Raw genomic sequence first — 24905 nt, forward strand, 5'->3', positions numbered from 1 at the left:
AGAATTTGTGCAGAAGGCTTTAGGAGACGACGGGGAACCGGAGAGGTTCCCGTATACGTAGCCATAGTTCGTGGGAACAAGAGACCGAAAGCAGCTGCCAGATTCTTTCGCAAATGGAATCGTTCTAGAGACGGAAGGTTTGAATAGCGATTATTCGATAGGTAGTCAAGGCGCGCACCACTAGTGGCTACAATTAATTGATAGGGAAGCATTATACAATGCGGCGAGTTTGTTCATGTACAATAATCTCGCTGGATACGACTACAACACTCCTCGATCCGATCACTCATCTTTCCGCTTTTCCCCTCGGAGAGCCAGCAAAAGGACCACAAAACCAGATCTCACAAGAATAGTGGCATCATGGTAGACCAAGGCCACATGACACAGTAATCATTCTCTAGCACCTATCATTATGACGAGGCTTGCAGTCATGTAACCCTCTGTCAAAATGCCAGAGCCTGCCTTAAACTTCCCCGCTCCTGACCCTCGTGACCTTGGCTTCTATCTCCGTTTGCTGCTTTCATCTATCTCTTCGCCTTGCCGCGTCTGCAGAGATGGTATGATCGAGGAGGCCAAGCCAGCCAAGCCAACATCATGGGCCAGAAAGAGTTTACGTCCAATAAACTTCTAATACCCCACGTAGATGTAATATTTTACTCATCAAGGATATTAATAATCATTGGCCTGGGAAGGGTACATCACGCCAATTGAGGCCCCCTAGCTGCGGCTTCAAGCCTGGTTGGATTCCTTGGGCTAATGAAATGAGACGAAAGGTTTGACAAGCACGTGCGTCTACAGAATGGGTATTCCGCTCAAGGGAACTCATTGGAGCACATTCGCCTATTTGTCTTGTTACTTTTGCTGACGCCCTCTTTTAACGTGAAGCATCATAATCATCGGAGCACGTCAAGGTCGGGAGCAGTAGACAGTTTTCCACTTTGTGCAGAGCAGGCTAGCCTCTTTAAGGCTGATTAAGTCCCAGTAGCTGGTCCCAGTTGTACAGGATGTGCCCAGGGTTTGACTCTTGTCATTTCGAGCGTGTTACTGGGGTGAAGACATGGGAACATCTTAACTGGGAGCCTTGGGATAGAAAGCACATCAGTAGCATCCGAGCCTGCCATAGCCGAGCAAAGTCTCAAGAAAGTCTGAATGATTGTATCTTCTGAGTTTTCCTGTTCTTGGATAACCGCTGTGTACAAAAATCATAACGCCCGTCCTTACAAACACCAAAACTGAAACTAGATCCTCGGTGGTTTTGGGAGCTTTTTTCTAAGGACGTACCGAACAATCCTCACCTGTAACAAGTACCACCCCCAAGCTAGAAGGTTCTATCCTCATTCTTTACAAACATCAATAGTATAGTTATATTTAGATTAATGATAGTATCTTGATTGGTGTCTCGGGGTTCTCTAGACCCATGCATTTGCCACCCGACCCAATGGCGTTGTGATGAAAAAAGCCGCAATTGAAGAGTTAAACACTAACGCCATCGTGAATAATGGCAAGCACACCTAGCCGAGATTCTCTAAAGGTGATGAAGAGTTTTTAGAAAAAAATCTCCTTCACCAGGTATGAAGAGAGCGCAGATTAAGGAACAGAGCCCAAGGGTTGGGTTTGAAATAGAAGCATCTAATATCTTGTTGAGATGAGAGACGAATATAGAGTCCCATTCTCTTCTCAATATCATTAAATTTCAAGTCAATGTCAAAGCTTGGGTCGCAACTTGAAGTATTTGATTTGAGTTTATTGTACTTTTATCTATCACGGCTTTCTTATACGCCAATATCAACCAGCAACTTGCCTCCGCTGATCTCTCCTTTCCTCATCCTATCCAAGCCCTTGTTGACGTTATGCAATCCATCTTCAACGTCAATGATTCTAGGAGGTACAAGAGCGCGGGTAGCGAGCAGCCTCTCCAGCCAGCTCGACAGGGCCTCTCCAACCTCGGGCACCTCATGGTACAGCTTTACCGGCATGGTGTGGAATATCACACCCGCAGACGCTTGCTTGGGCAGTCCGCTCATACCCACGATATGAGCGGGGACTGTCGGCTCAGAGGGTGGCGTGCTCGGGGGCGAGTTGACCGGAGGAGTCTTGCGGTGGAGCTCCTCGGTCCCAATGCACGCAGAAGAATCTCGGCTGTATCCTTTCCTCGGGTGTCGATACCGAAACGCAGCTTGCCCTTGGTGTTGGCACGTAGAATGGCGACAGCTCGCTCGGGGTCGTGGCTGTCGACAAGGAGATCTGGGCGGAGGACGGGGTTCTCGGAGATACGCACACCGTGCTTGGCGTTGTCGACGACCAGAGCCACTCGAAGACCGACAAGACGGGCAAGCTGGGCGGCGATTACGGCTGAGGTTGATGAACCGCCCCAGATGGCGATCCAATCTCCAGGCTTAGCCCCCTCACCGGGAAGGATGCCATTCAGGCACTCTCCTCTGATATCCTGTGGAAGTGACTCCTCAGGAACCTCCCGAACAAGGTTGAGGATATTAGGTCCGTCATGAACACTGGTAAAATCAACGCCGAGACACACGCCCAACGATAGTGCCGCGGCGACATAGGCGACTCCTAGGGTTGCTCCCTGGTTGACGGTGATTTCCTTTGGAATCCTCACAACGTTAAAGTCGGATGCCACGACGTACTGCTGGTAGGTGGCTTTTCGAAGGTCTCGGTAGTCGGTGGAGATGACAATGACCTTGTCGTTGGCCTTGACTCTGGAGGGGCCTAGTGGAGCGCGGACGACTGTGCCTGATGCTTCGCGGCCAGAGATATAGGGGAGCTCGGGGATACCAAAGCCATAGTCCCTGAGAGACCGGTTAGACTTGCCTTAAAATCTCATTCAGTTCATTTACTCACGGCGACTTCCAGTCAATAGGGTTCAGGCCAATAGTGTTGGTGCGCACCAATAGCTCATGATCGTGCTTGGTATCGGGAATAGCGTAGCCATGAGTCACTTCGTATTGTTGTCTCACACCGTGTAGTAATAGGACTGTCTGGGCGGGGGGTATGGTGTGTTCGTTTGTTGTCTCGGGTATTTGGGATGGCGCTGATGAGTCCGTCGATTGGTCGGAAGGTTGTGTTGGCTGAGGTTGGGCTGCAGGTGATGGCTGGGCAGTCTGAGAGGCGGGCTGTTGCTCCTCCTTCTGTGTGGTCTCTTGTATTTGCAAGTGAGGGAACTTGGCCTCGAGAACAGGCTCGGGTGTGAGGGTGACAAAGGTACTCGTGCTCATTGTGGGCGAATCGTTTGCTTGGTCCAAGTCAGGGCGATCGAGTAGTTGTTGTATAAGCCGAAATTATCGAATCGACTCTTGAAAAAAGACAACGTCTAAAACCAGGGGTAACGCCCTTTTCAATGATCTACAACAAAAAGCAAGCCCGCCTCTGACTCGGAGCAAACACGTAAGAAGTACAATCCCTCACCCTCCAACAACCGAGGGTGGGAAGAGGGCGCATTTTGTTCCAACCGTCGAATTCGGCGACGAGCATCGGTTAGCGCTCCCACGCGGCGGATGGCGTCATGGCGACTCTTGTCGAATCAAGCCTGAGATGCTTATCCCATGCCCGCATTTTCTAGATGACGTGACTTGGGTTGTCGTCTGCCGGTGTCGGGCTGAGATCGAGGCGTCTCCACACGAGGCGATGGTGTTATTTCGCCTATCAATCACTCAACCCCCAGGATGTCCGCTCACTTTGGGTTTAGCCTTCCCTTCATCAACTCGCTTAGGAATTGTCAATGGAGGTCTTGAAGATGTTGATTGGGGAGAATCTTTTCTTAATGCTTCTTAGTTGCCGTTTGAGGCTTGGCCGGTCATTGCCGGTTCCATCAGACGGGGTATCAATCTAGGAGCGACCAACACTAAAGCACGCATCTGATTCATCAGGAAGCATCTCGTCAGCTTCAGCATGACTCCTATCTGCACCGGAGTTAACACGGACTGAGCCAAGAACCTCGAGTTCACCCTGCGATGCCGGGACATGTACGCCGGCATTTCACCCCGCGAGAGCATGACAATCCCGGCAAGGATCGCACATCGACAACTCAACCATGCTTTTGCGGGGTTCTCCATTCGCATATCCTGCCTAGGCGGAAAGGTTCGGGTATAAGGACTGAGGTGTTTGTGGGATGTCGATGGTGCAACACCCCTATGTAGATGACGCCATTCAGGATTCAGAGGAACAGCAGCCTCTGAAGTTCGCTTGCCAGAGGAGTTGTGGGTAATTATCTCGTCCTATTTGTAAGCCCTGTCTAGACTATCGGTTATCCAGGATTTCTTCGCCATCTTGTGATGCATCGAGCCCTCTTGGTGCCGACCAGGAGGCTTGAAGACCCACGCAATTGTCTGTATACAGCCGGTTACAGCGTTTAGAGACGCAATCGCGCAATCAGTCACGAAAAAGAAAATGAGTGAATCTCGCTAGTCATTCGTGATCGGGTCCGAGGCCGAAAATAACCAGCAGCACATCTCATCCTTGCAGTGTAAAGTAAAGACCAGATCCGATCTGATGATTCCGCTGGGCAGGGGTAGAGATTTGCCCCAGATCTTAGCCCAAATCTCTAACCTGACTGCATATTGCAAGGCATCTAAACAAGTGTCACACGCTGTCAGCAGCACTTCGTGTATGTCCTGAAACTCTTGAGTTTTGTTTCAATGATCTACACGGCGGTTCTACACTCACCAGAGAAATAGCTCTAGATCATTTCCTAAGCTTGTCATTGCCGTCTTCTTGCAATATCTAGGCCGTTATTTCGAATACGACTATTCAATACGAGTGAGTGGATAGTTAACAACCAAGCGCAGATCCAGAGGTCCACTATAGTCTCGACGAAAAGCCTCGACGCGACTAGCATTACCAGGCAACTGGCCGTGCATGATCGTGCATTGACTCCGTTAAATCCGGCTGTTAGTGTCCGGAAAATTGAGCGTTCGGGGTTGTCTTTGTAGGCCTGTGCAAATTCTCGTCGAACCAGGTGTTGGTTCTTTTATCCGTAAAGTCCGTCCACATGTCTTGCCCGAACCCTCAGAGGAACCTTCATTTCTATCATTTACATTGTCTGGGCAAAGACACCTACAAGGTCTGAGTCTTTACGGGGTTTCACGAATGCTAAAAGACCAGAGACCGTTCAGAACTCATCACGTCGGAAGAAGGAGCACAAATGGTGAGAAATTTAACTATTCATAATCATCATGCTAATACCCTATAGCGCTAATTAAGTAAACACTTTTACTGAGCCGCAGCCTTGATAAGCTCATAAACCTCCTCATCAGTCTTTCCCTTGAGACCGAGCAGCTCGTTGTCCAGCTTGGGGAACTTGGGCACACTGGCGGGGTCGTAGATGGCGCGGTAAAGGTAAGCGCCAAAGGTCTCCCAGTCGAGAAGACCCTTGGCGAGTCGCTCGTTGGCAGTGTTAATGAGATCCTCGAGGACAGCCTCCTTGACGGTCCAAGTCTTGTCGGGGTTGGCCTTCTGGGCGAGCTCGAGGACCTTCTTCTGGGTGAGGACGGCGTCTTGGATGTAGACGACGCGGTTCTTGGTCTCTTCGGGGTGGCTCACGACGCCGACGACGGCATCTGCGACGCTGGAGAGGGTGGTGGTGCTGAACTCGGCGTTGCCACCGTCGATAAGAGTGGCCTCAGCCTTGGAAAAGTCGACAAAGAAGTTGTGGGCCAGACCCCAGTCGAGGAAGACCGAGTTGTACACGAAAGTATATGAGATCTTGCCCTCCTTGGCAAGGGCCTTGAGCTTCTCCTGAATAGCAACCTTGGCGCCAAAGAGAGGAAGCGCCCGAACGCTGGGAATATCGAGGTTGGAACCAAACTCGGAGGGGATGAAGCGCTTGACGCCAGCAGCTACGGCAGCATCGACAAGGGTCTCCTGTGCACCGGCGGCAAGGGTTGTGAGGGTCGAGACGACGGCATCCTGGCCCTTCAGGGCGGCAGTGAGGGACTCAAGGGACGAGTAGTCCACCTCGACGACATCGGTACCCTCGGGAAAGGTGGACTCGGAGCCGGCGCGCTTAAGGACTCGGATGGTGAAGTCGCTAGCGACAAACTTCTTGAAAACGTGGGAGCCGAGATCGCCAGAGGCTCCGGCGATGGCGACAGTCTTGATGGCAGACATGGTTTGTATGTGTGGGTGTGTTTAAGGTTGTGGGGTGAATGGATGTCGGATTGGGTATTGAGCTGGTTGATGATGATCAAAAGAATCTTTCAATGAAGGCATCTCGTCTCTTGTTATATATCTATCGTTGATATGCTCAATCTGCACTTCGACGGCGTCATGGACATGCTTTGTCATGAGGTGATAGTGTGAGTTGACACCATTTTCGTCCATTGGCACATTACCCAAGGTTTGACAAACCGTCTAGGGTATGGGTTGAACTTTAGACATCCATTACGAATAGCAGGAGAATTACTCCAGATGGACGGACTGGGCAAGATTGACCGATCAGATCAACGCCTCACGCGAGCCTGAATCGGCTAGAACAGGTTCGAGGCATGAACCGCACCTGCTTCAAGTCCGCGATCCAGATCATCCCGTCGTGACTCCGTGTTTTGGTTCCGGCCCCGAGACTGAGACCGATCCCAGTCGAAGTGGGATACCGAGTGGGATCGCCGAGCGGGATGACAATTCAGTGACTGGGGCAACGGAGAGCCCGACAACGAATCACATCCAATAGCGTCGTGTGGCTTCCGTTCCCCATATTATCCCATCCCACAGAATGACGCCCGAGGTCGCCGATCCCACTCATCCCACTCGAATCCCGGTCATCCCGCTCTCCCACCGACAGGATTACCAAGTCGGGATACCACCAAGTTTGCGCGTCTCGGTGTGGGATAAACTCGCCAGAGGCCCTTTACATTCGATCCTCTTTTTTGTATTACATAGCTTTTGGGTCTCCTCGCCTGCGGACCTCTACGTATCCCATTCTTGCGTGATTTGATTGATCAATCCCACTCGGGTCAGTCAACTGGCATTCACCTCGCTCAGTATGGCATCCGCTGTGGATGTTTCTCAGGGGAGCACCCAGGAGTTATACTCTGAAAATAGGTGAGTCCATCTTCCCATCATGACATCTCTGGATGTGGGATCTCCGATGTCAACAATCCTACACACGTCCGATCTGACACATTTTCACCAGATCATCAGCCGAGCAACCTCCCACTCGCCATGTCTGCCACTGTGGAAAAGGCTTTATCAGGAAGGAGCATCTTCGACGGCATCAAGCCACCCACGGAGAACGGAACTTTGTCTGCTCCGTATGTCAACGGTCGTTTACACGCAAGTCAGTTAACTCTTTGCCCGCCCCGGGTTCCTTTCTTGTGCTGACTTACTCTAAGTGACCTGCTCCGTCGTCACCTGACACGCCATGACATGCCGGCGGCTCCAGATCCTCGCCGGGGTCGAGCTTGCGATGCCTGCCATGCGAACAAGACAAAGTGCGATGGAGGTATTCAGTGCACACTCTGTGCCAAGAGAGGCATCAGCTGCACATACAAGCTTGTATCAAAAAGCAGCAGCGACGGCAAGACATCCAAAAGCAATGCCTCGCCTTCGAATTCGCCGACTTCTCCTTCTCCGGCAGCAGCTATCGGATTCCGAGAGGCTTTTGCATCGGCTGCTGCCAACATGAGAACAACACTGCAATCAAGTCCAAAAGAAGATGAAGTGACAGCCGGACTAAAGAGAATTGCTGGTGAGCTGGCCTCTCGGGAAATCTCTATCGACGGTAGTACCCGCATGTCTAGCGCCGACAAGGATTGGATGGAGGCGAGTTCGAAAGAGTTCTTTGAACGATTCCACGATTCTTGGCCGATACTCCACGCGCCCTCATTCTTTCCCATGGACCATGCACTTGTTGTGTCGGTCTCTGTTGTCATGATAAGTTCATGGTTAAAGAACCCTGATGGAATGGCCGAGTCTGTGCTGAGACTGCACGAGGTCTTGATGGAGCGCTTCTTTGAGTGGATCGTAAGTTGTGCTATCCCTGGAGGAAGCATCAGTGTCTAACAACCCCAGGCAAATCCTAGACCTCGACATAACTTGCAAGAACCTTGGCCGATGGACGTATTCCAGGGAATTATTCTCAACATAATTTTTGCCTTCTACTACGGGGTTAGTGCAGTACCTGGTCCCCGGAGATGTCAGAAACTAAACGAGTGCTACAGAGCGAAAAGTTGGTTGCAAGGGCAACATTATTACGAGGAATGCTCGTCGTTTACATGAGAGAGATGGAGTTCTTTGTCTGTGAAAGTGCAGCATATGAGCAGCGAGTTCACTTCCCAGGCACTTTCATCCCATGGTTACAAACAATCCGTGAACGATGGAAGAGGTGAGTATCCCTTCTTCAACTCTAAGGACCATTTATTGACTCTTTAGACTCATCGTTGCTTTATACAAAATCGACGTATATCTTTCAATAGCCCGCGGCCAGCCCGCAGCCCTCAACCGGGAAGAAATTGACGCCACAATGCCTTCGACCTTTTCTCTATGGAACGCATACGGCTTGAACGTCTTTTTTAGACGGCTCTCACAGGAACCCACTGATCGAGTGGGATTCAAGCTCTCCGAAGTCATCAGCAATCCAAACTCGCCCGCAAAGTCCCTCGTGCTTCTCGAAGACGTTCACCTCGCTTTATGTGGGCTGCTTCCTGGAATATGGAACCATACTCAGATCGCGCGACGAACCACCGAAGCTGGAAGGCCTATACCGAATTCACTCACCTCGCTCGCTTGGCAACTTGAGACATGGAAAGCAGACCTGGAGCGCATCTCTCATCAGTGCACACAATGCTTCCACACTGACCAGATCGAAGAGTTTCCCTTCTTTGCCTACGTCGGGAAATACGAAGAGGAACCACAACGAGCCAAAGTGGCGGCGATGAACCATATCAAATGCCTCGTCTCGGACTGCATGATGACGTATCACCTTCAAGGGATGCAGCTCTATTCCGACATCCGGATCATGAACACAGTTGCGAGGTTCTCTGCTCAAGCATCTAGCGAAGATTCTTCCAAGTCATTACGAATTCAAAAACATCAAGCTCAACTCAACGCGTGGGCAACGACTTCCGAGAGCAGACGCGCCCTCCTCCACGCCCTCAGCGTCCTACGCGGATGCGAAGCTGACATTCAAACAAACGAGCCTCAAACACAATCGATAGACCCCGTCGCATACCTCACAATCTCGATGAGCGCGCTCGTAGTCTGGGCGTGGCTCATCTTCTCAGAGCATGCCTGCAACTGCGTCCCGAGCCTGAGCCACATAAACGTCGGCGTGGACCCGACGAATCTGCAGAGCACGGCTCAGCTGGAGAACTGGATACAGTCCGGTGGTACGGCGGCACTGCACAGTATACCGCTCTGTAGATGCGTTGCTGAAGGGTGGATGGCTAGGTTCAATGCTCTGCTTCCTCAAGGGAGTAGGAGGTGGGAGTTGAGTGATGATGTGGCTCCGATTTTGCAACCCGTAGCTGCGGCTAGTTGATTAAATATGAATTGATACCCCTTTAAGCAAGTTTGCTGATGTTTTTGTGGTGTTTTGTGGTATTGTGTTTGATGCCAATGTTGCAATGAAAGCCAGGCTCTTTGCCATTGCACCCAGCACCAATTGTCTGAGAAAAGTCAGGGTTTTTTATATCAAGAGGTTCCCGGTGACAATACCTCAGAATATCTCACCTTCTATTTCGGTTATGATAAGTGGTCCAAGGTGTAGTATATCAACGTCAGATGCCAAGACCCATTTCTCGCGCTATGGTCGTGAATTCCATTGTGCCGCATTCGGTTCAATGTACCGCTGCCTAAGGCCTTGGTATTTCGTGACACAATCCAAGTCATTTGTCAGCGATACATGAATCTATCCGACCAAGGGCGCGAATGACGTTGAGAACACGACATCACCAAGGGCTGAGAGGACACGTATAAGAAGCTGTGTCTCATGCAGAACCAAGCCATGCACAGCTGAGTACACCCAATCCACTATACAGTTGATTCATAAACATGACCGCCAACATCCCCAAACTCACCCTTTATCGATTCAACGGGTCTTGTGCCCTCATCCCTCACGCTCTTCTCCTCCATTACAAGATTCCCTTCACAGCCATTCGAATGCGAAGTGGTCCTGATGGATTCGAGGCAGCAGATGGAAGCTTCACAAATGCTGAGTACCGGAAAGTTCACCACATGGGCTATGTGCCTGCACTTGTCGTCGACGACGAGGTCATCACCGAACTGCCCGCCGTGGTGGGCTACATCTCCTCTCTCGTTCCCGACGAGAACCTTTTAGGTGTCACAGCTCTTGACAAGGCTAGAGTCACCGAGTGGCTCGCTTGGCTTTCAGGAACTGTGCACGGTCGCGCCTACGGCATGATGAGAAGACCTGGACGTTTCAGCAATGATCCTGCTACTTTCGATGGTATCCGTGCTAAGGGCAGGGAAGTCCTTGACGAAGCGTATGCCAGAATCGACAACCAACTTCAAGGCGAAGAGTTTGCAGTCGGTAATGCTTTGACGGTGGTTGACTTTACCTTGTACATCTTTTACCGATGGATACTTGAGCTCGAGGTCGACGTTGAAACTGTGTACCCTGCTCTGTACAAGCACGGCAAAGCACTCGGGAAGCTGCAGGGCATCAAGGAGGTGTTGGAGATTGAGCAACTCGACGCGCCTGATTTTTCCTTTCCCCTTGGCGGCCGCAAGTCTGAGCACTGAGAGCCAGTGATGGAAAGGTCACCCTATTGTGACCCAGTTCAGGAGGGCGACTCATCATCAGTTGTGGCTTTGTTATTTTGAAACTAGTCTCAGATAAGCCGTGTATGCGCGCAGCTGTGGTGTTGCATTTCTGCCTGACCCCCCTGACCGAGAGCTGAACAACCATTATTATCTGCCCGGGCAACTAGCCGTCTTTTCCATTTGGGGGCCTATCCTTCAACTTGCAAATTGGTTGGCAGGCCCAGGCTGACTTTAAATAAACTGTACAGACCAAAGTCGTTTCTCACGTACGCCGAAAGTCCTACATGCCTAGTCTCCTTTGGCCTTGGTCACTCGGCGTGAGTCGTGCACTCGTAAAGGGTCACATGATGGAAGCCTGGCCCCCAATGCCGTAAAGTGTCGGGCACTGCCGATGCAAGTCATCTGGTCATGAACCGGGAATGACAATCTCCATATCTGGGGAGAGTCACAGCCGTGGGGAAACTGACGATATTGTCACACACCCACACAGCTGTGGCTGGTAGAACCGCGCGGATGCCGTGCAGAAAGTTCACGGCTCTACCCTTCTTTATAGTGCAGTGCACCTTCAAACAGACCACTGAGCCTCATTTCAAGCCTAAGGAGGCGTTGAATCGCGAGATGACTGAACCTCACACCTGCAACAATAAGGATCGGCTGACAGGGGTAGCGCGGGATAGCGCGACATGATTGGCTAGTATTGACTTCACAGGCGCCGTGGTTGGCCAACCTCTGAACGCACAGCTGTGGTGTGCGAATTCTCCTGTGCGCAATTGCGCACTCGAAAACTTCAAATACAGACTACTGGACGTTAACTCGGCCCGAACCGCTCAGAAAATTGCATGGCTCTCTACTTGTACTTTTCCTCCCAGGAAGCCCCTGCAGTAGCTTCATCTAAACATCATGGCCCGGCGGATTCTGTCCTGCCGGGGAACGGCTCCCCTGGCCAACCGCGAACTCCAAAGAACGAACCTGACGACCAACCAACGTCTGCCATCTACCAGATTCCATACAGACCTGTATCGGGTCCTCCACGCGAATCATCTCAAACCTCGCCACCTGCCAACTCAGCTGGCATCAAACGGGAGCGGTCCGGACAACCCAGGACCCCTGCCCGGAATCAACGTTTCCAAAGCTCGGACTGGTCCAGTTCCGACGACGAACTGGACAGCAGTTCCTCATTCAGTGACAGCGACTCAGATGACAGCTCATGCGAGGGCAAGCATGGCTGGCGAGGCGCTGTCACTGCATACGTTTTGCCCCAAAACCATCGGTTCCATGATATCAGACTGGAACTGGTACAGTCCATCCTAGATTCTCTGGAACGCTGGATGAAAACCACTCGATACGTTTCGCCACCTGACGACAGGTTGCCTCCCCGGAAACGACTCCGGACATCACACTGGCAGGAGGGTGAAGACAGCGACGACGGGTTCGTAGTTGTCGACCCCCCGACTGGGTACTTTCACCTGGCCTGCCCGCTTTACGTTGCCAACCCGGCCAAATATCAGGACTGCTTGCTTCACCACGACCTGCAGTCCAACGAAGACGTTATCCGCCATATTTGGCACAACCACATGAAGCCACCATACTGTCCTATCTGCTCCCGGACCTTTGATAGTCTGTCCAGCAGGGACTCTCACATCTTGGAGAGGAAGTGTGAGCTTCGCGACCTACAGCCTATCGACGGCATCAACTTTTACCAAAAGTCCAAATTAAAGCGACGAGACAGGGTCTATCTCGGTGAGGCAAAGCGCTGGAGACGCATCTATGCCACCGTGTTTCCCACCTCGGACCGTTCTCCTTCTCCGTACCTAGATAAAGGATGTGGAAAAGCTGTTTCCATGGCTCGAGATTACTGGGCGGAAAAGGGCCGGCGTAGCGTCTCCAGGTTCCTGGAGAGCCGCAAGTTGCTCGGGGATGATGAGGATGAGGAGAATGCGCAAGAGGCATTGTGCAAGCTGGTATTGGAGGATGTGCTCCAGGAAATAGTTAGACGGTATGGGCGTTAGTGAGATCGTTGTGAACGAAAGGATTGGGAATACACGGATATGGATTATGATGAGTTATGATAGAATGATTTCATTGAAGTATACTTATATAGTATCTTTTGTAAGGAGGAACGTAATTGGAACATCTCTTTTCTCTTGTTAGGCACGACACACATGTGCCATATCCAGTGGATGTTTAATCGTGCCCTGGAATTATGTCAGGTATGTCGAACTCCTTCATTGCTGATCAACGTCAGGTTGTGTAATATCTAGATCCTTTGGACTTTAGAGTCCTCAGAGCAGCCAACGGGTTGATAGTACCACCCAGAAGGTTTCTACAGCGCTAGACCTCTAGCCATGAGATCTAGTGATATACGATAGGTATGCCAGTATCTATCCGCTCAGTCATCCCACCAAGGGCCGGGCTTCGACTATAACAAAGATCACAATATCAAAACTTCATAGCATCACTTCATAGCATCATATCTCAATGTTAACACAATGGGATAGGTATGCCACGAAGTCTCTTGGTTGAGTTTAAAGGGAAGTCTCCGGGAAGCCCAACGACCATGAGAGCTTTCCAAGAATCATCAAACATTGAAACAGGGGTTAACTGGAAAGCCGTTTTGCATATATATATGGGGTTTATTTATTAACAAACCTGGTCTACAACCACAGATCCTAGCGGTAACTTTAAGGAGTCATCCCCTTTCAACTGCCATTATTAACACTAGATCTCGAGAGGACATATCCAGATGCGGCAGCTATATGTCTCTTAATTATTAATGCGGCTCAGTAGTACCTGGGAATGTGGAGAGCCACAGTCAAAGGTAGTCAAGTTCAGTCGCTTCGAAAATCAGACAACCAGAGATAACGTACAAAGCGGTATTAAGAACAGGGCTTTCATTTAATATGAGGATTCAAAAGGAACTAACAAATATCTAGCCCAACGGTAGCCTTCCTACTATGCTAGGATTATCAGCACATGCTGTTGTCATTGAGACCTTCGCCCAGCATATCAAAACCACATGCGTCGGTTTGCAAATCTGGGGAACTCTTCACGTGTTCCGCTCGCTATGCCGATATATATCACCAATACTATTTTCTCGGAACAGTAGGGACAATGAATGTTCAATGGGAATCAAATAATTAGACCACCCTCTAGGTCTGCAAGAAGGGGGGTGAGCCACTAGAGCGGTACTCTAGAGTTGGGTCCGAATCTTTCAAAAGAATACAGGTAATTAGAAGCCGAGTATACTCTCTCACGTTTCTCTCCTCTGTGGCGCAATTCGTCTCTGGGATCTTCTGACAGCTTCAACAAACAACCGCTTGAGATGATGGGAAGTCGAGTCAATAAGCCAACAGAATGAACGGGAATAGAGACAATGCCTGCGACTCTGTCCCAGAGCGGCTGGCGACTTAAGTTCAGTAAGAGGCCAACAAGAGTATGCCCAGTATTGAGTATCTCCTCACTCGATCTATAACCCTCACTGTCTCGTCCACGGATACCCAGACGCTTCGGCCGGCCGCCGAGATGGCACATATCCCCACACCTTCCGGTATCATGACCGATTGGAGTTACTTTATTGTCTTTCGTGTTGGTCTTACTGCCATGTTCGTTACTACTATATCTAGAACTATCTCTATTATCTCTGTTCTCTAGATATGTGAATGGGTACTCTCTACGACGACACTACCCGTCCTCCGCGAAATAGCCTTGCAATCAACTAATAAAGCCGCCGAAGGAAAAGATTTTGCCGTCTTCTTTCCAAAGACCTTCGAATGATTCAAACCCTAAAGCGGTCCCAGAGCCTTCGACCATTTCATTGAGATGCTTAAACGTACCCACCAACTCAACACTACTCCAAGCTACAGCCTTCAGTTTCAAGCTCACAAATGTAAATTGAGCGTTTTCTCTGTTTCCTGCGATTTATTCTATACCACTAAGCCTTGGCTTGAACAATGTGTATCACAAAATCAGATTCGAAACGCCATACGAACACCATCCAACGACCTCCCATCAAGTGAGTTCATCAAGCAGAAGCAATACCCGTCCTGCCGTTCGATTTGTAGCAGCTGTTTCTTGATTATTGGCCCAAAAGCAACCGATGGCGTAGGGGTTGTTCATGGTCCCCTAACATGCGGAGGAGGACGATCGATGCTGATCGATTTCCTGAATATCGGGATGGCGACGAGATGAGAAACGGTGCAGAACTGAAGAGACTCTTGACAAGTTGTCGATCTTGAGGCATATAAATAGAAAGATGATGATGGTTGACAAAGACCTAGTAAGCGATCTTGTCTGCGTTGCAACCTCAACAACCTGACGTCAGATTTTAGGCGCTGAACCACGGCCCGTCAGAGTCCATATAATTACCAATTTTCTCTTCTCTGCCAAGAAATTTGAGCGCTTCCTACCATTCTTTCATCCCAACTCCTTGTATGACGCTATCCTTTGCAAATATGGCAACCTCACTTACGGGACTTGACTCTGTCAAACACCTCATCAACTCGGACGCGTCTGTGGAAAGGCCATCGCGCTGGTCTGACACGAACATTGGGCGGCCTGCTTTGATCCTCACGCCCAAGACCGAGCAAGATGTCCAGGCTGCTCTTCGTGTTGCCAAAGCCAACAACCTTACTGTCGTCGCCAGCGGTGGAGGCCACGGCACTTTTGTTACCGTGAGCCCCCAGACACTGTACCTGGACATGAAGGAGTTCAAAACCATCGAGTTGAACAAGGAGAAAGGAACGGTCCGAGTCGGTGGTGGCGTCGTCACTGGAGAGCTATCCAAGGCTTTGGCTAAGGAAGGCTATTACACTCCCCTTCCCAACTCCAATGCTGTGGGAGTCGTGGGATGTGTGATTGGGGGAGGCAACACTCCTTTGAACGGTCTCCACGGATGGATGGCTGATATTGTCGTCTCATTCCGCGTCGTTACTGCTGGAGGTGACATTCTCGAAGTCAGCTCTTCATCAACCGGAAAGGAGCTTACCCTCTTCAATGCTCTCTGCGGAGCGGGACACGGCCTCTCGATCATCATGTCCATCGAGACATCTGCCTATCCTATCGCCGATCTCAACATGGCGGAAGGCAAGGTTTGGACTCGTTCGCTTATTTTTCCGGTCTCAGCCATCGACACAGCTGCACAGTTATTCATGGATCTTCTGCGTCCTCCCCCGGCTGCGAGCATCACCCTTTTGGGTATGCGCAGCCCACCTGGTACACCAGCAGCCGGAGCCCCCATCATCGTCTTGGGATATTCATACTTTGGTCCTGCCGAAGAGGCTGAGAAGCACGCCACCCGGCTATTCCAGGAAGACGTGGTCAGCAAGGCTGTCATGGCGAACACGCTTTTTGTTCCTATGGAAAACATCAACGATAAACTTGATCCGCTCAACACACACGGTGGGCACAAGGCGATTGCATCTTGCCGTCTGGAAAAGACAAACATCGAAGCCATCAAGAACGCTTTCCAGTTGTGGCTTTCAGTCACGACCAAGTATCCTGATTCTCAAAAGAGCCCATTGGCCCTCTCTTCACTTAACAGCACGAAGCCAACAGAGCTTGGTCAAGGACATCCAGGTTCTGTCAAGTTCGTCGAGGGCCGGAACAGGGACATTTCCGCCCAGATTGTGACCATCTGCGAGAAGGAGGAGACAATGGCTGCCCTCACTGGGTTTATGGATGATACCGTCGCTGAACTCAGGAAAGGAGATCCAGAGAGTGTGCCAAGGAGCTTCCCAAATAACTTGCGGTTTGGGATAAACCTGGAAGAGATGTTTGATGAGGAGAGGCTGGCGGAGCTGAGAGAGGTCAAGAAGCTGTGGGATGCCGAGGGACTCTTTTGGAGCCCGTTTGAAGTCTAGGCTCTGAGATTCCAAACTAGACTGATCGAGATTCTTTACCTTTGATCTGTTTGCGAGTAAACACGGGTATATGTATATTATTAAAGCCCAATCTCAATCTTACGGAAATCCTGTGATATATACCCTCGTCTATTCCACACACTTCACATCCAGGCCTGTTTCCTGGGCAGGTAAACCCTTCGAGGGGCGTTTGAATTAACGTATGTTGGGATCACCCTGACATCTTCGCTTCAAGGGTTGATTCACCATGGGTGGTAGATCTGCTCGTCTGGCATTAGGATAATCGAATGGTTGCGGCAGCACCGACTCACCAGTCACATCATTCCCGTCAAACATATCGATGTGCCCAGGATATTGGGCCCAAATAGGGTTGCTAGGCGAAAAGCCCGATGTGCCCAGACCATGGTAATCTATCACAGGATCCATATAGCCGAGAAGTCCACGGGTTTCCAGACAGTTCCCCTCGAGCTGGCCTCTAAATGCCATGGGGGCGAGTCCGTCATCTTCCGCCGAGGTGGCGTACTGGGGTTCCATCATCTGGTCGAAAGAATCCTCCTGCGGAGATGGATCATATGTGAATGGTTCTAGTTTCAAAGATTGGAAATTCGAGCCCGAGATGTCGGGCAAGATCGGAGTCGTTGGTGAAGGGCTTTTGGATAGCTTGGGAGTAGCACTATAGTCGCTGGTCGGCGCGAGAAATGCTGAGCCTGCCAGAGGTAAAGGAATATCGGAGGATGAGGCTGGTCTCCTTGGGATGCTGCTGTCTGTGTTAGAAGGGGTTTCAGACACCCAGAGTCGCGCTGGGGAGGGTCAACCCGATCTTGGACTCGATCGAGAAGTCCAGGCAGAAGCATCCCAAGGAGAGCAGCCTCATCCTCCGATATTCCTTTACCTCTGGCAAGCTCAGACAGAATCTGGCCCCTCTCTTCATTCCAGCAATCACGGATGATGCTAATCACCTCCCCAATCACACTGCCCTGCTGAGGGCTATGTGGCGGTTTCTCATCTTCAAACAGAATCTTCCAGATCTCATACCACTGCTCTGCAGCAGTCATTGTCCTATCGACACGGACCTTAAGACGGTCTTGGGCTTGTGGCGTGACTCGGTGAGGCGGACAAGGCCGCCTTGTACAGTCCCTGCGTTGAGTATGTTGTTCCAACTCTTGATGGAGCTGAAACTCTTGAAAGCATGTCGAGCAGTACAGCTCGGCCGTATGTCGTCGAGTGAGATGTTGCTTGACATCTTGGATGCGGTTCAGCGTGAGGGTTATGCAGTCCATATGACGGGTTGGGTCCTTTCTAAAAAACGGACACACCCAAGGGCCATTATCCTCTTGCTTCTTGGGGACATCAGCTTCGCCCATGAGGCAGTCCCCTTCTTGGTCATGGTCATCGCGAGATGCGCCCTTCCGGCTTCGCTTATGGGACGACTTGCTGACCGATGCCTGTTTGGTGCTTCGTCTCGAGGTGGCTGATACTCTGGAAGATTTGCTCTTAACAGGAACAGGAGGAGCTTGTTGCGCGAGGGTGGGTTTGATATCGTCTTGACGAGAGTCTACGCTGGACGCATCGTCATGAGGTGAACCGTCGCCGGTTGTGCGGACAAAGAGGCGCGTGAAGGAACTCGGACGCTCTAGCTGGTTGCGACCGAACACGGATGTGTACAAAGGTATTTGCCTCTGAAGAGGATTCCACCGCCTCTGGTCATCCGAAGGCCATCCTGGAGGAGGCATCGGTGCAGTCCGATCTATGTCGCCAGGGCAGAGGAGATCATACTCAGATACTGGAGCACTCAGGCCCAACGATCAGCATCCGCGACAATTGCAACAAATGGTTCCATCTTACACGCATCTTCCCCATCGGGCTGTATTGGGTGTTGGTCACTGGCCTCTGTGGGCTCGGTCGGTGGTATTGTAGTCCCATCGAGACAGACCACCGACGGCGACGACTGCGGCTCTCGTGATGGTTGATGCTTTGCGTCGCTTTCATCTCCGGCTACAATTATCTCGTCCCGCATGTTAAGCTTGTCCTTGATGAATATCCTCGACCTTCTAGCCTTTGCAGAGAGAGCAGGGTATCGACTCGTAGTACGTGTAGATGCCATGTCTGTGCAGAGCAGCAGCAGTAACAGTGTGGGAGGATGGACTCGAGTTTGGCCAGGCCGATTTCGTAAGACAGGTTGAAATGAAGAATTAATCTCCTTCAGTGGCAAAAAATGAAGCAGGTTTTCGGCCCTCGGTAAAAGAAGCAGGTTGAAAATGGAAAAAGAACAGGAGAAGATGGGACGCCTTTTGCGAGGTGCTGGGCATGGGCAGTAGATCAGGCTGGGGCCTACAGGGCTTGGAGGGAGACAAGTACCCGAGCCGTTAGGTCATGACACTCCTTTATGCAAGGATAAAACATGCATTAACGGATTTGTGCTCCCTTCAATTACTGGTAGTATCCTAATTCTGACACGGAGACCGGAGGGCCGAGTTGTATCTTGCGCCGTCATGGTTACGATTACAGGATTGCGGCTTCACCTCCCCGTCTTACAGGTATGGAAAGCATACTTGATTACGCTCGAGATCATCAATTAAAATGGTTAAATCGCTACAGAGCACGCTCATCAGAAACACGGCGCCACACCGTCACCCAGAGTCCGTCCTGCGGCCTCCTATTAAACACCCATCACAAGACGGCTTGCCTCACTTTTCTGCCTACTGCTTCGCCCTCTTGGCGGACGCCTCGGGGTGGTGTGGGCCTGCTGCGGCCGCTAAGAAGTCTGCCTTGGATGTCGAGACCGGGGTCTGACAGCCAGTCTTGGATCCGCTGCTTGTACTCTTGCTCCGAGGGCTGCTTGTTCTCCCAAGGGCTTGTGCCGCTGGGCGACCTTGTGTGAGTTTGGGGCGCGAATGCTCGGTGAGGAGGGGGCTAACCTTTTTTGTGTTGCCGTGGACATTGTTCGTCAAAGTGCACCGAGATCTTGGTGTTTCGTTGGGTGCTGTTTTAAGATACCCTGGATTGAAGCTGAATGACGGTGACAGAGTCAATCTTTAAAGATGCAGATATCAACAGTCTTACTACAAGATATACAGAGATTTTATATATTAAAGTCGTCTACTATCACTATGATTTTCCTCCCACAGTTGAGTGATTGACTACTCAGCTGTGATGGGCTCTCACTCAATCGTGGGCGATCCGACTTTAAGCCCAGCACCGTAGCTAACAGACAGACTCGACACAAACATCTGTGTCAAGGCATTCTCTTGTCTCTCCATCCAAGGTCTAGTCGCGGTGTTTATCCCATCTGTGTTAACACATACCATGTCTGAAACGACGCCTTCTTGGCGGGGTTCACTCGACATCGTTTCTCCCACAGCTGTGGTTGACAGGGGTGCTCACCTGGTGTACCCAGTAGCGTACGCGCGTTTTCAACTGTGAGCATCACAGCTGTGATGGCCAATAACGTCTCGCAACCCGCCTTTTAAGCCCATTGCGAAAAAGTCACACGCTCTCAATCAACACATTCGTGATGGTTACGCCCCGCTAGATAAGGGAGTTGGGCGAAACCGAACCCCGAGGCCGTCACTTCCGCGGCAGTCAGCCTTGATCTCGAGTCTGCCAGTTCTTAAAGGGAGCGTCGCCGCAAGTGATTTGCAGCGGCGGCGAGTTGTTCGCCAGGTGGTTCGCCCACAGGCGTGGGTTGGCTTCTTGCAAGGTGCTTGAAAAAGGAGGACTCAGCCTCCAGATGTACCACCAGATGGTTGGATAATCAACCCGCCTTGTATTAAATTCACAGCATTGTCTGTCTCTTCGAGGCCAGCATCGCTTAGACTCCCACTTCTTTATCTATTAACATAACAATACGGCTGGCCTCAAAAATAAGTATCTTCATCCATTTCCACTCGATAACATTGTTCGTTGTGGTACAAGGGCCGGTTTGTTTGGCAAACAGCCACAATGTACCTCTCCGCATTTCCGCATCTGTTAAGGGCCCCTGGCGAGGACTCGGGCCCATGTTCCTCCCTCATTATCCAGCCCTCATATCGCACTCGTCATATTGCCAACACCTTCAAGAAACCTGGATCCAAGTCACTAACGCCGTCTACCTGCAACGCCAATGGCGGAGGAGGGCAGGATACGGGACAGTGCCTCGCCGTCCTTTACCCTGACCCATTTTTCCTCTATACCCAGTGCCAGTTAACTGTAGACGGTCATGGTATGTTTCATTTGACCATTTGGCCCGTTGAACGTTGCTTAACCGCTATCGCATCTTAGTTGACTGGGACTTGAACCAAACCTTGGCCAATTTATCGACTTTCCTAGTCAACGACATCAAGCTGTTGAGCAGTTCAAACACCCTCCCTCCATGTGCGTCGCAGAAAGGAAACCTACCATTTCCACCTTGGTTCTGGGCCTTCCTTCTGCTGAAGCTATTTATTATCCAATGCCTTGGAAACGAGTCTCACCCTTCATCATCAACCCCCTTTAATGCGAAGCATACTCTCTCTTTCGGCAACGACCAAGGTAGCAACAAAAAACCTCGTCAGGATGATAACGAAGACGACGATGACCCCTATGACCCAGACGACTACCGCGACAATGGGCACAACGATAACAATGACGGCGAGACGCCCGAGGGGAAAGGTGCCGGGAAAGGCAAAGAGAAGGACGAACCCCTCTATTGCTGCGCCTTCTACAAGGTCGACCCAGTCAAATACCGGAAATGCGGGCATCTCGAGATCAAATCGGTCGCCTACTTCTTACAACACATAATCCGCCAACACTTACTAGACTATAAACACTACCACTGCGATAACTGCCGTTTCGGGTGGCCCATGGATGGCAGGAACTCGGACACGCAGTGGGAAGAGCACACACGGGTTAGGACCTGTGAAAGGGTCACTCTAGAGGAGCTGGGCAAACTTCTACCTGAGGAACACCGCCGACTGAAAAGGAAATTGAAGGAGAAACCGGCCGGCAGCGAATTCGAACGGTGGTACAAGGTATGGGAGCAGCTGTTCCCCGGACACAAGAGGCCCGACTCGCCATATCTCAGCAACGAGGCTGAAGAGATAGAGGCCAGCAACGTCCGCAGATTGGATGGCATTTTGGAGGAGGACCTGTCTCAAATGCCGCCAGGGCCGGAGCGGGATCGGATTGAAGCATTTACCCGCCGCCTGATTGAGCGCGCGTTTCCGGCACACGCCAGGCAGGGTTCCGCGAATGCCGGTCCCTCTACGCCTCGCGCCCCGGAGCATACCCCACAGACCATAGGCCGACACAGGGCCCCGGTCACAACCCCGGCATCCACACCCGCACCGAGACCCCTTCCAGCGGGGCCCGTTATTGGCACCCGGACGCCGGCCGGTCACTGGGCCCCACCTCACCGGCCAACGCCAAACACCTCGGATCGGCATCCCGGATCGGCCAGATTCCCTACAAACCCGGGGCTCAGGATGAATCACGGTGGACCTCCGGCAAACTATATGCCGATGAACCCTACACTTTTGGGAAACCCTGCATTCGCGAGGCATCCCGGACTTACGAACGCCAGGCTTCCAGTAGATCCCAGGTTGATGGACACGAGGCTCCTGGAAAACCCCGCACTCACGATGAACGCTGGAATGATGAACACAGCAGACCCTGGGTACCTGAGGATCACTGGACAGGCCGGCTTTGGACTAATGGACTATGGAACCCCGACTAATCCTGGAAACTCGACGGGTACGATAAATCCTAGCCTCTTGACCAACTCTGGACCGGCCAACCCTGGACCCTCGGCCCATCCCCCTTCGAATCCCATCAACATCCAATATCCCAACAGGAATGCCATTCGAAGAAATAATAACACAAATGGATTCGACCACGCGGCCTTTGCATTAAGCGTCGGTCGTGGGATCGAGGCCTTCAACTCCTTATCACAAGACCCCGAACAACCCTCCGACGCAGATGACTACCCTGAGACGGTTCAAAACCCGTGGCGGCGGGTACCATAATGACAGTGCCATCTTCAACAGAGCACGCATGAGACGCAGCGATGAACTTCTTCTCTTCTACCACTTCACTAGGGGAGGAAGGGATAGACAAAAAAGGTACAAAAAGGCGACGGGGGCGTTAAAAGGATTTGAATGAAAGTCATGTAACCAAATGAAGCCATGTAAGGCACTTGAGTATACTATACTATTACAGTGGGAGGACAGAAGCATCGCTTGTACATGTACGGAACCTCCAGAGATGTGTTCATTGTCTTGTTTGAAGCGAGAGTTAACAACCTGAGTGTAAAAATAAACAAATAAACAGAACTTTACAAAAACTATTCCTCTATGTTGTTTTCTTGTACATAAAAAGTGCTATTCTATGTGTGAACTTGCTGATACCAACCCAAATGATTCAAAGACGACAGTGCGAGTCAGCCTGCTTCTCGCACTTGACGCACCACAGCGTCTCAACATCCTGGAGCATGTCTACCTTCCCTCCCCTATCATCATTAACGAACACGGGCAGCGGCTCAACAATATCGCACTCATCACACATGAGCGGAAACTCGTTACCAGGCACCGCATTGCACCTGACGCACCAGCCAGGACCAAGGTGCAGAGTCTTGGGAGTACGCTTATCCTCTCTAGGCTCCAGCTCAGGGAGACATACCTTGCACACGTCGAGGTAGGCGTCTGGTTTGGGTTTCTTGTTAGGGTAGAGGATTTTGGCGCATGGGCGGCAGACGTTGGAGGCACCGGTGAAGTTGTTTTTGCAGTTGAAGCATGTCTTTGTCGGGGGTGGGATGAGGAGGCCGCGTTGGTGTAATCGGGTGATGTAGGTGCCGTTCTCGTCATCCGGTTTGGGTTTGTTTGGTCGCGACATCTTACCTGATGTGATGGGTAATCTGGATGTGCTGTGTCTGATTAGCTTGTTCAAGTGTGATTGGATGGCTTGGAGCTGATGTTGTGTTCTGAGAACCAAGTAGTTCTGGTAACGGTCATATATAAACACAGCTCGTTGAAAGACTCTTCTCAAGTGTCCATTACATAGATGAGAATACCCGAGAGATCAAAGAGCGCAATGTGGTTGCGACAAGGCATGCCTTTGTCCCCTCGGACTTGTTCAGCACCCACCAACTCACTGAACACAGCAAGCCACCTTTCACCACATGCCATATTCATCAAAGACTCGAAAAAAGAAATATTGTCGATTCATGTTCACTGCTCCGAGCAGCCAATGGCCTACTCCATCATCGTAAGTCGTATCTCGTTCTATCGTCGCCATAGGTTCTAGGTATCCCCTCCCAATCGTCACCAAAACAAGCATCCCATCAAACGCATCAACTCCTAAAGCGCCGGCCCATCCCACTGCTCGCGGCGCAGGCGCACGTACCAAGACTGCTTGTGCGGGAAGGAAATCTGCTTCTCCCGCGAAAAGCCAGTGAACTCGAGGCGCTGCAAGAACCTAGGCATTGTTAGAACAGCACTCACTCCTATCAAAGGAGACTTACCTCGCATTGTCCACTCTCGGCTCGAGACAAATGTTCATTGTTCGATAGTCCGAAGTCAAGCACCAATGAACCAGTCCTGTCAACCAGATTGGAACACGTCCTCTGGCCCATTCCTCTCCAATCAAGACATGGAGACCCCGATCCCAGTCTCCAGCATCACTTCCCAAGTGCTGACCCAGAATATCCTCCTTCACCCAGTAAATCTCAAAATATCCAAAAGGCACACCATCCCACATTCCAATCACAGGGAAAGAATTGGTCGAGTTCAACGAGTTGGTGAGAAACTGGGGATTGTAATCATTCCAGAACGCACTCACACGCGGCTTACTCATCCAAGTCTTCAGCAGAGCCGTGTCGCTGAGCGCTGACAAGTGAGTCTGCTCTGGAGGCTTGGGTCCAACAGGGCCCAGGTATGGCACTGGGTTGGGCGAGATTGAAGCAACTCTGAAGGACAAGTATTGGCAAACACTTGGAACGAATCGGGTATAGAAGACTTCTCCCATCCTCGGCGGCTTGGGCCGCATGGGGTGCCGAATATTGTTTGTAAATACATACTGCAGCGGCGGAGGAGGATAGTAAGTTGGCAGATGCGAACTTGAAAAGAATGGACCGATAGGGAAACTCGGCACCGACGTCATCGAGGTCGGCATAGGACCCCCAGGAAGATCCGTGTCTAATCGCCCATAGGACGAATGGGGAGAATGACGAGGATATGCCTTGTGGAAAGGCGCCTGGGATTCACCCCGAATGGGAGAACCTGGACGGCTACCAATGGGTGATCCAGGGATCGAGTCAAAGGTTCCAACCTTGTTGGGCTGCAGGGAGAAGAGAAACAACCT

At 51.1% G+C, this 24905-nt stretch overlaps 9 protein-coding genes across 9 annotated transcripts; 5 read left to right on the forward strand and 4 right to left on the reverse strand.

Annotated features, from left to right (window-relative positions):
• Positions 1–1772: 1772 nt before the first annotated feature.
• On the reverse strand, positions 1773–3233 carry MRS44_014414 (uncharacterized protein; the record flags this gene model as incomplete). The annotated part of the gene is made up of 3 exons (XM_065618400.1): positions 1773–1964; positions 2027–2807; positions 2860–3233. 3 exons carry the CDS (start codon positions 3231–3233, stop codon positions 1773–1775), a joined length of 1347 nt encoding a protein of 448 aa, XP_065474472.1.
• Positions 3234–5226: 1993 nt separating this feature from the next.
• MRS44_014415 (uncharacterized protein) lies at positions 5227–6123 on the reverse strand (the record flags this gene model as incomplete). The annotated part of the gene is made up of 1 exon (XM_046277327.2): positions 5227–6123. The coding sequence occupies one exon, from the start codon at positions 6121–6123 to the stop codon at positions 5227–5229; it is 897 nt and encodes a 298-aa protein (XP_046127458.2).
• A 1050-nt stretch (positions 6124–7173) lies between these two features.
• On the forward strand, positions 7174–9490 carry MRS44_014416 (uncharacterized protein; the record flags this gene model as incomplete). The annotated part of the gene is made up of 5 exons (XM_065618401.1): positions 7174–7262; positions 7344–7974; positions 8023–8118; positions 8172–8335; positions 8383–9490. The coding sequence occupies 5 exons, from the start codon at positions 7174–7176 to the stop codon at positions 9488–9490; spliced, it is 2088 nt and encodes a 695-aa protein (XP_065474473.1).
• A 512-nt stretch (positions 9491–10002) lies between these two features.
• Positions 10003–10713, forward strand: MRS44_014417 (uncharacterized protein; the record flags this gene model as incomplete). Its single annotated transcript, XM_046284773.2, has 1 exon — positions 10003–10713. The coding sequence occupies one exon, from the start codon at positions 10003–10005 to the stop codon at positions 10711–10713; it is 711 nt and encodes a 236-aa protein (XP_046127456.1).
• Positions 10714–11573: 860 nt separating this feature from the next.
• On the forward strand, positions 11574–12743 carry MRS44_014418 (uncharacterized protein; the record flags this gene model as incomplete). The annotated part of the gene is made up of 1 exon (XM_046277326.2): positions 11574–12743. The coding sequence occupies one exon, from the start codon at positions 11574–11576 to the stop codon at positions 12741–12743; it is 1170 nt and encodes a 389-aa protein (XP_046127455.2).
• Positions 12744–15185: 2442 nt separating this feature from the next.
• On the forward strand, positions 15186–16592 carry MRS44_014419 (uncharacterized protein; the record flags this gene model as incomplete). The annotated part of the gene is made up of 1 exon (XM_046284772.2): positions 15186–16592. One exon carries the CDS (start codon positions 15186–15188, stop codon positions 16590–16592), a length of 1407 nt encoding a protein of 468 aa, XP_046127454.2.
• Positions 16593–16787: 195 nt separating this feature from the next.
• Positions 16788–18696, reverse strand: MRS44_014420 (uncharacterized protein; the record flags this gene model as incomplete). Its single annotated transcript, XM_065618402.1, has 3 exons — positions 16788–17299; positions 17380–18375; positions 18438–18696. 3 exons carry the CDS (start codon positions 18694–18696, stop codon positions 16788–16790), a joined length of 1767 nt encoding a protein of 588 aa, XP_065474474.1.
• Positions 18697–19184: 488 nt separating this feature from the next.
• MRS44_014421 (uncharacterized protein) lies at positions 19185–19533 on the reverse strand (the record flags this gene model as incomplete). Its single annotated transcript, XM_065618403.1, has 3 exons — positions 19185–19238; positions 19296–19464; positions 19511–19533. 3 exons carry the CDS (start codon positions 19531–19533, stop codon positions 19185–19187), a joined length of 246 nt encoding a protein of 81 aa, XP_065474475.1.
• A 1001-nt stretch (positions 19534–20534) lies between these two features.
• MRS44_014422 (uncharacterized protein) lies at positions 20535–22573 on the forward strand (the record flags this gene model as incomplete). The annotated part of the gene is made up of 2 exons (XM_065618404.1): positions 20535–20793; positions 20853–22573. 2 exons carry the CDS (start codon positions 20535–20537, stop codon positions 22571–22573), a joined length of 1980 nt encoding a protein of 659 aa, XP_065474476.1.
• Between the last annotated feature and the right edge of the window lie 2332 nt (positions 22574–24905).

Source organism: Fusarium solani (assembly GCF_023522795.1).
Source record: "Fusarium solani strain SB1 chromosome Unknown bctg00000010, whole genome shotgun sequence".
Taxonomy (NCBI): Eukaryota; Fungi; Ascomycota; class Sordariomycetes; order Hypocreales; family Nectriaceae; genus Fusarium; species Fusarium solani.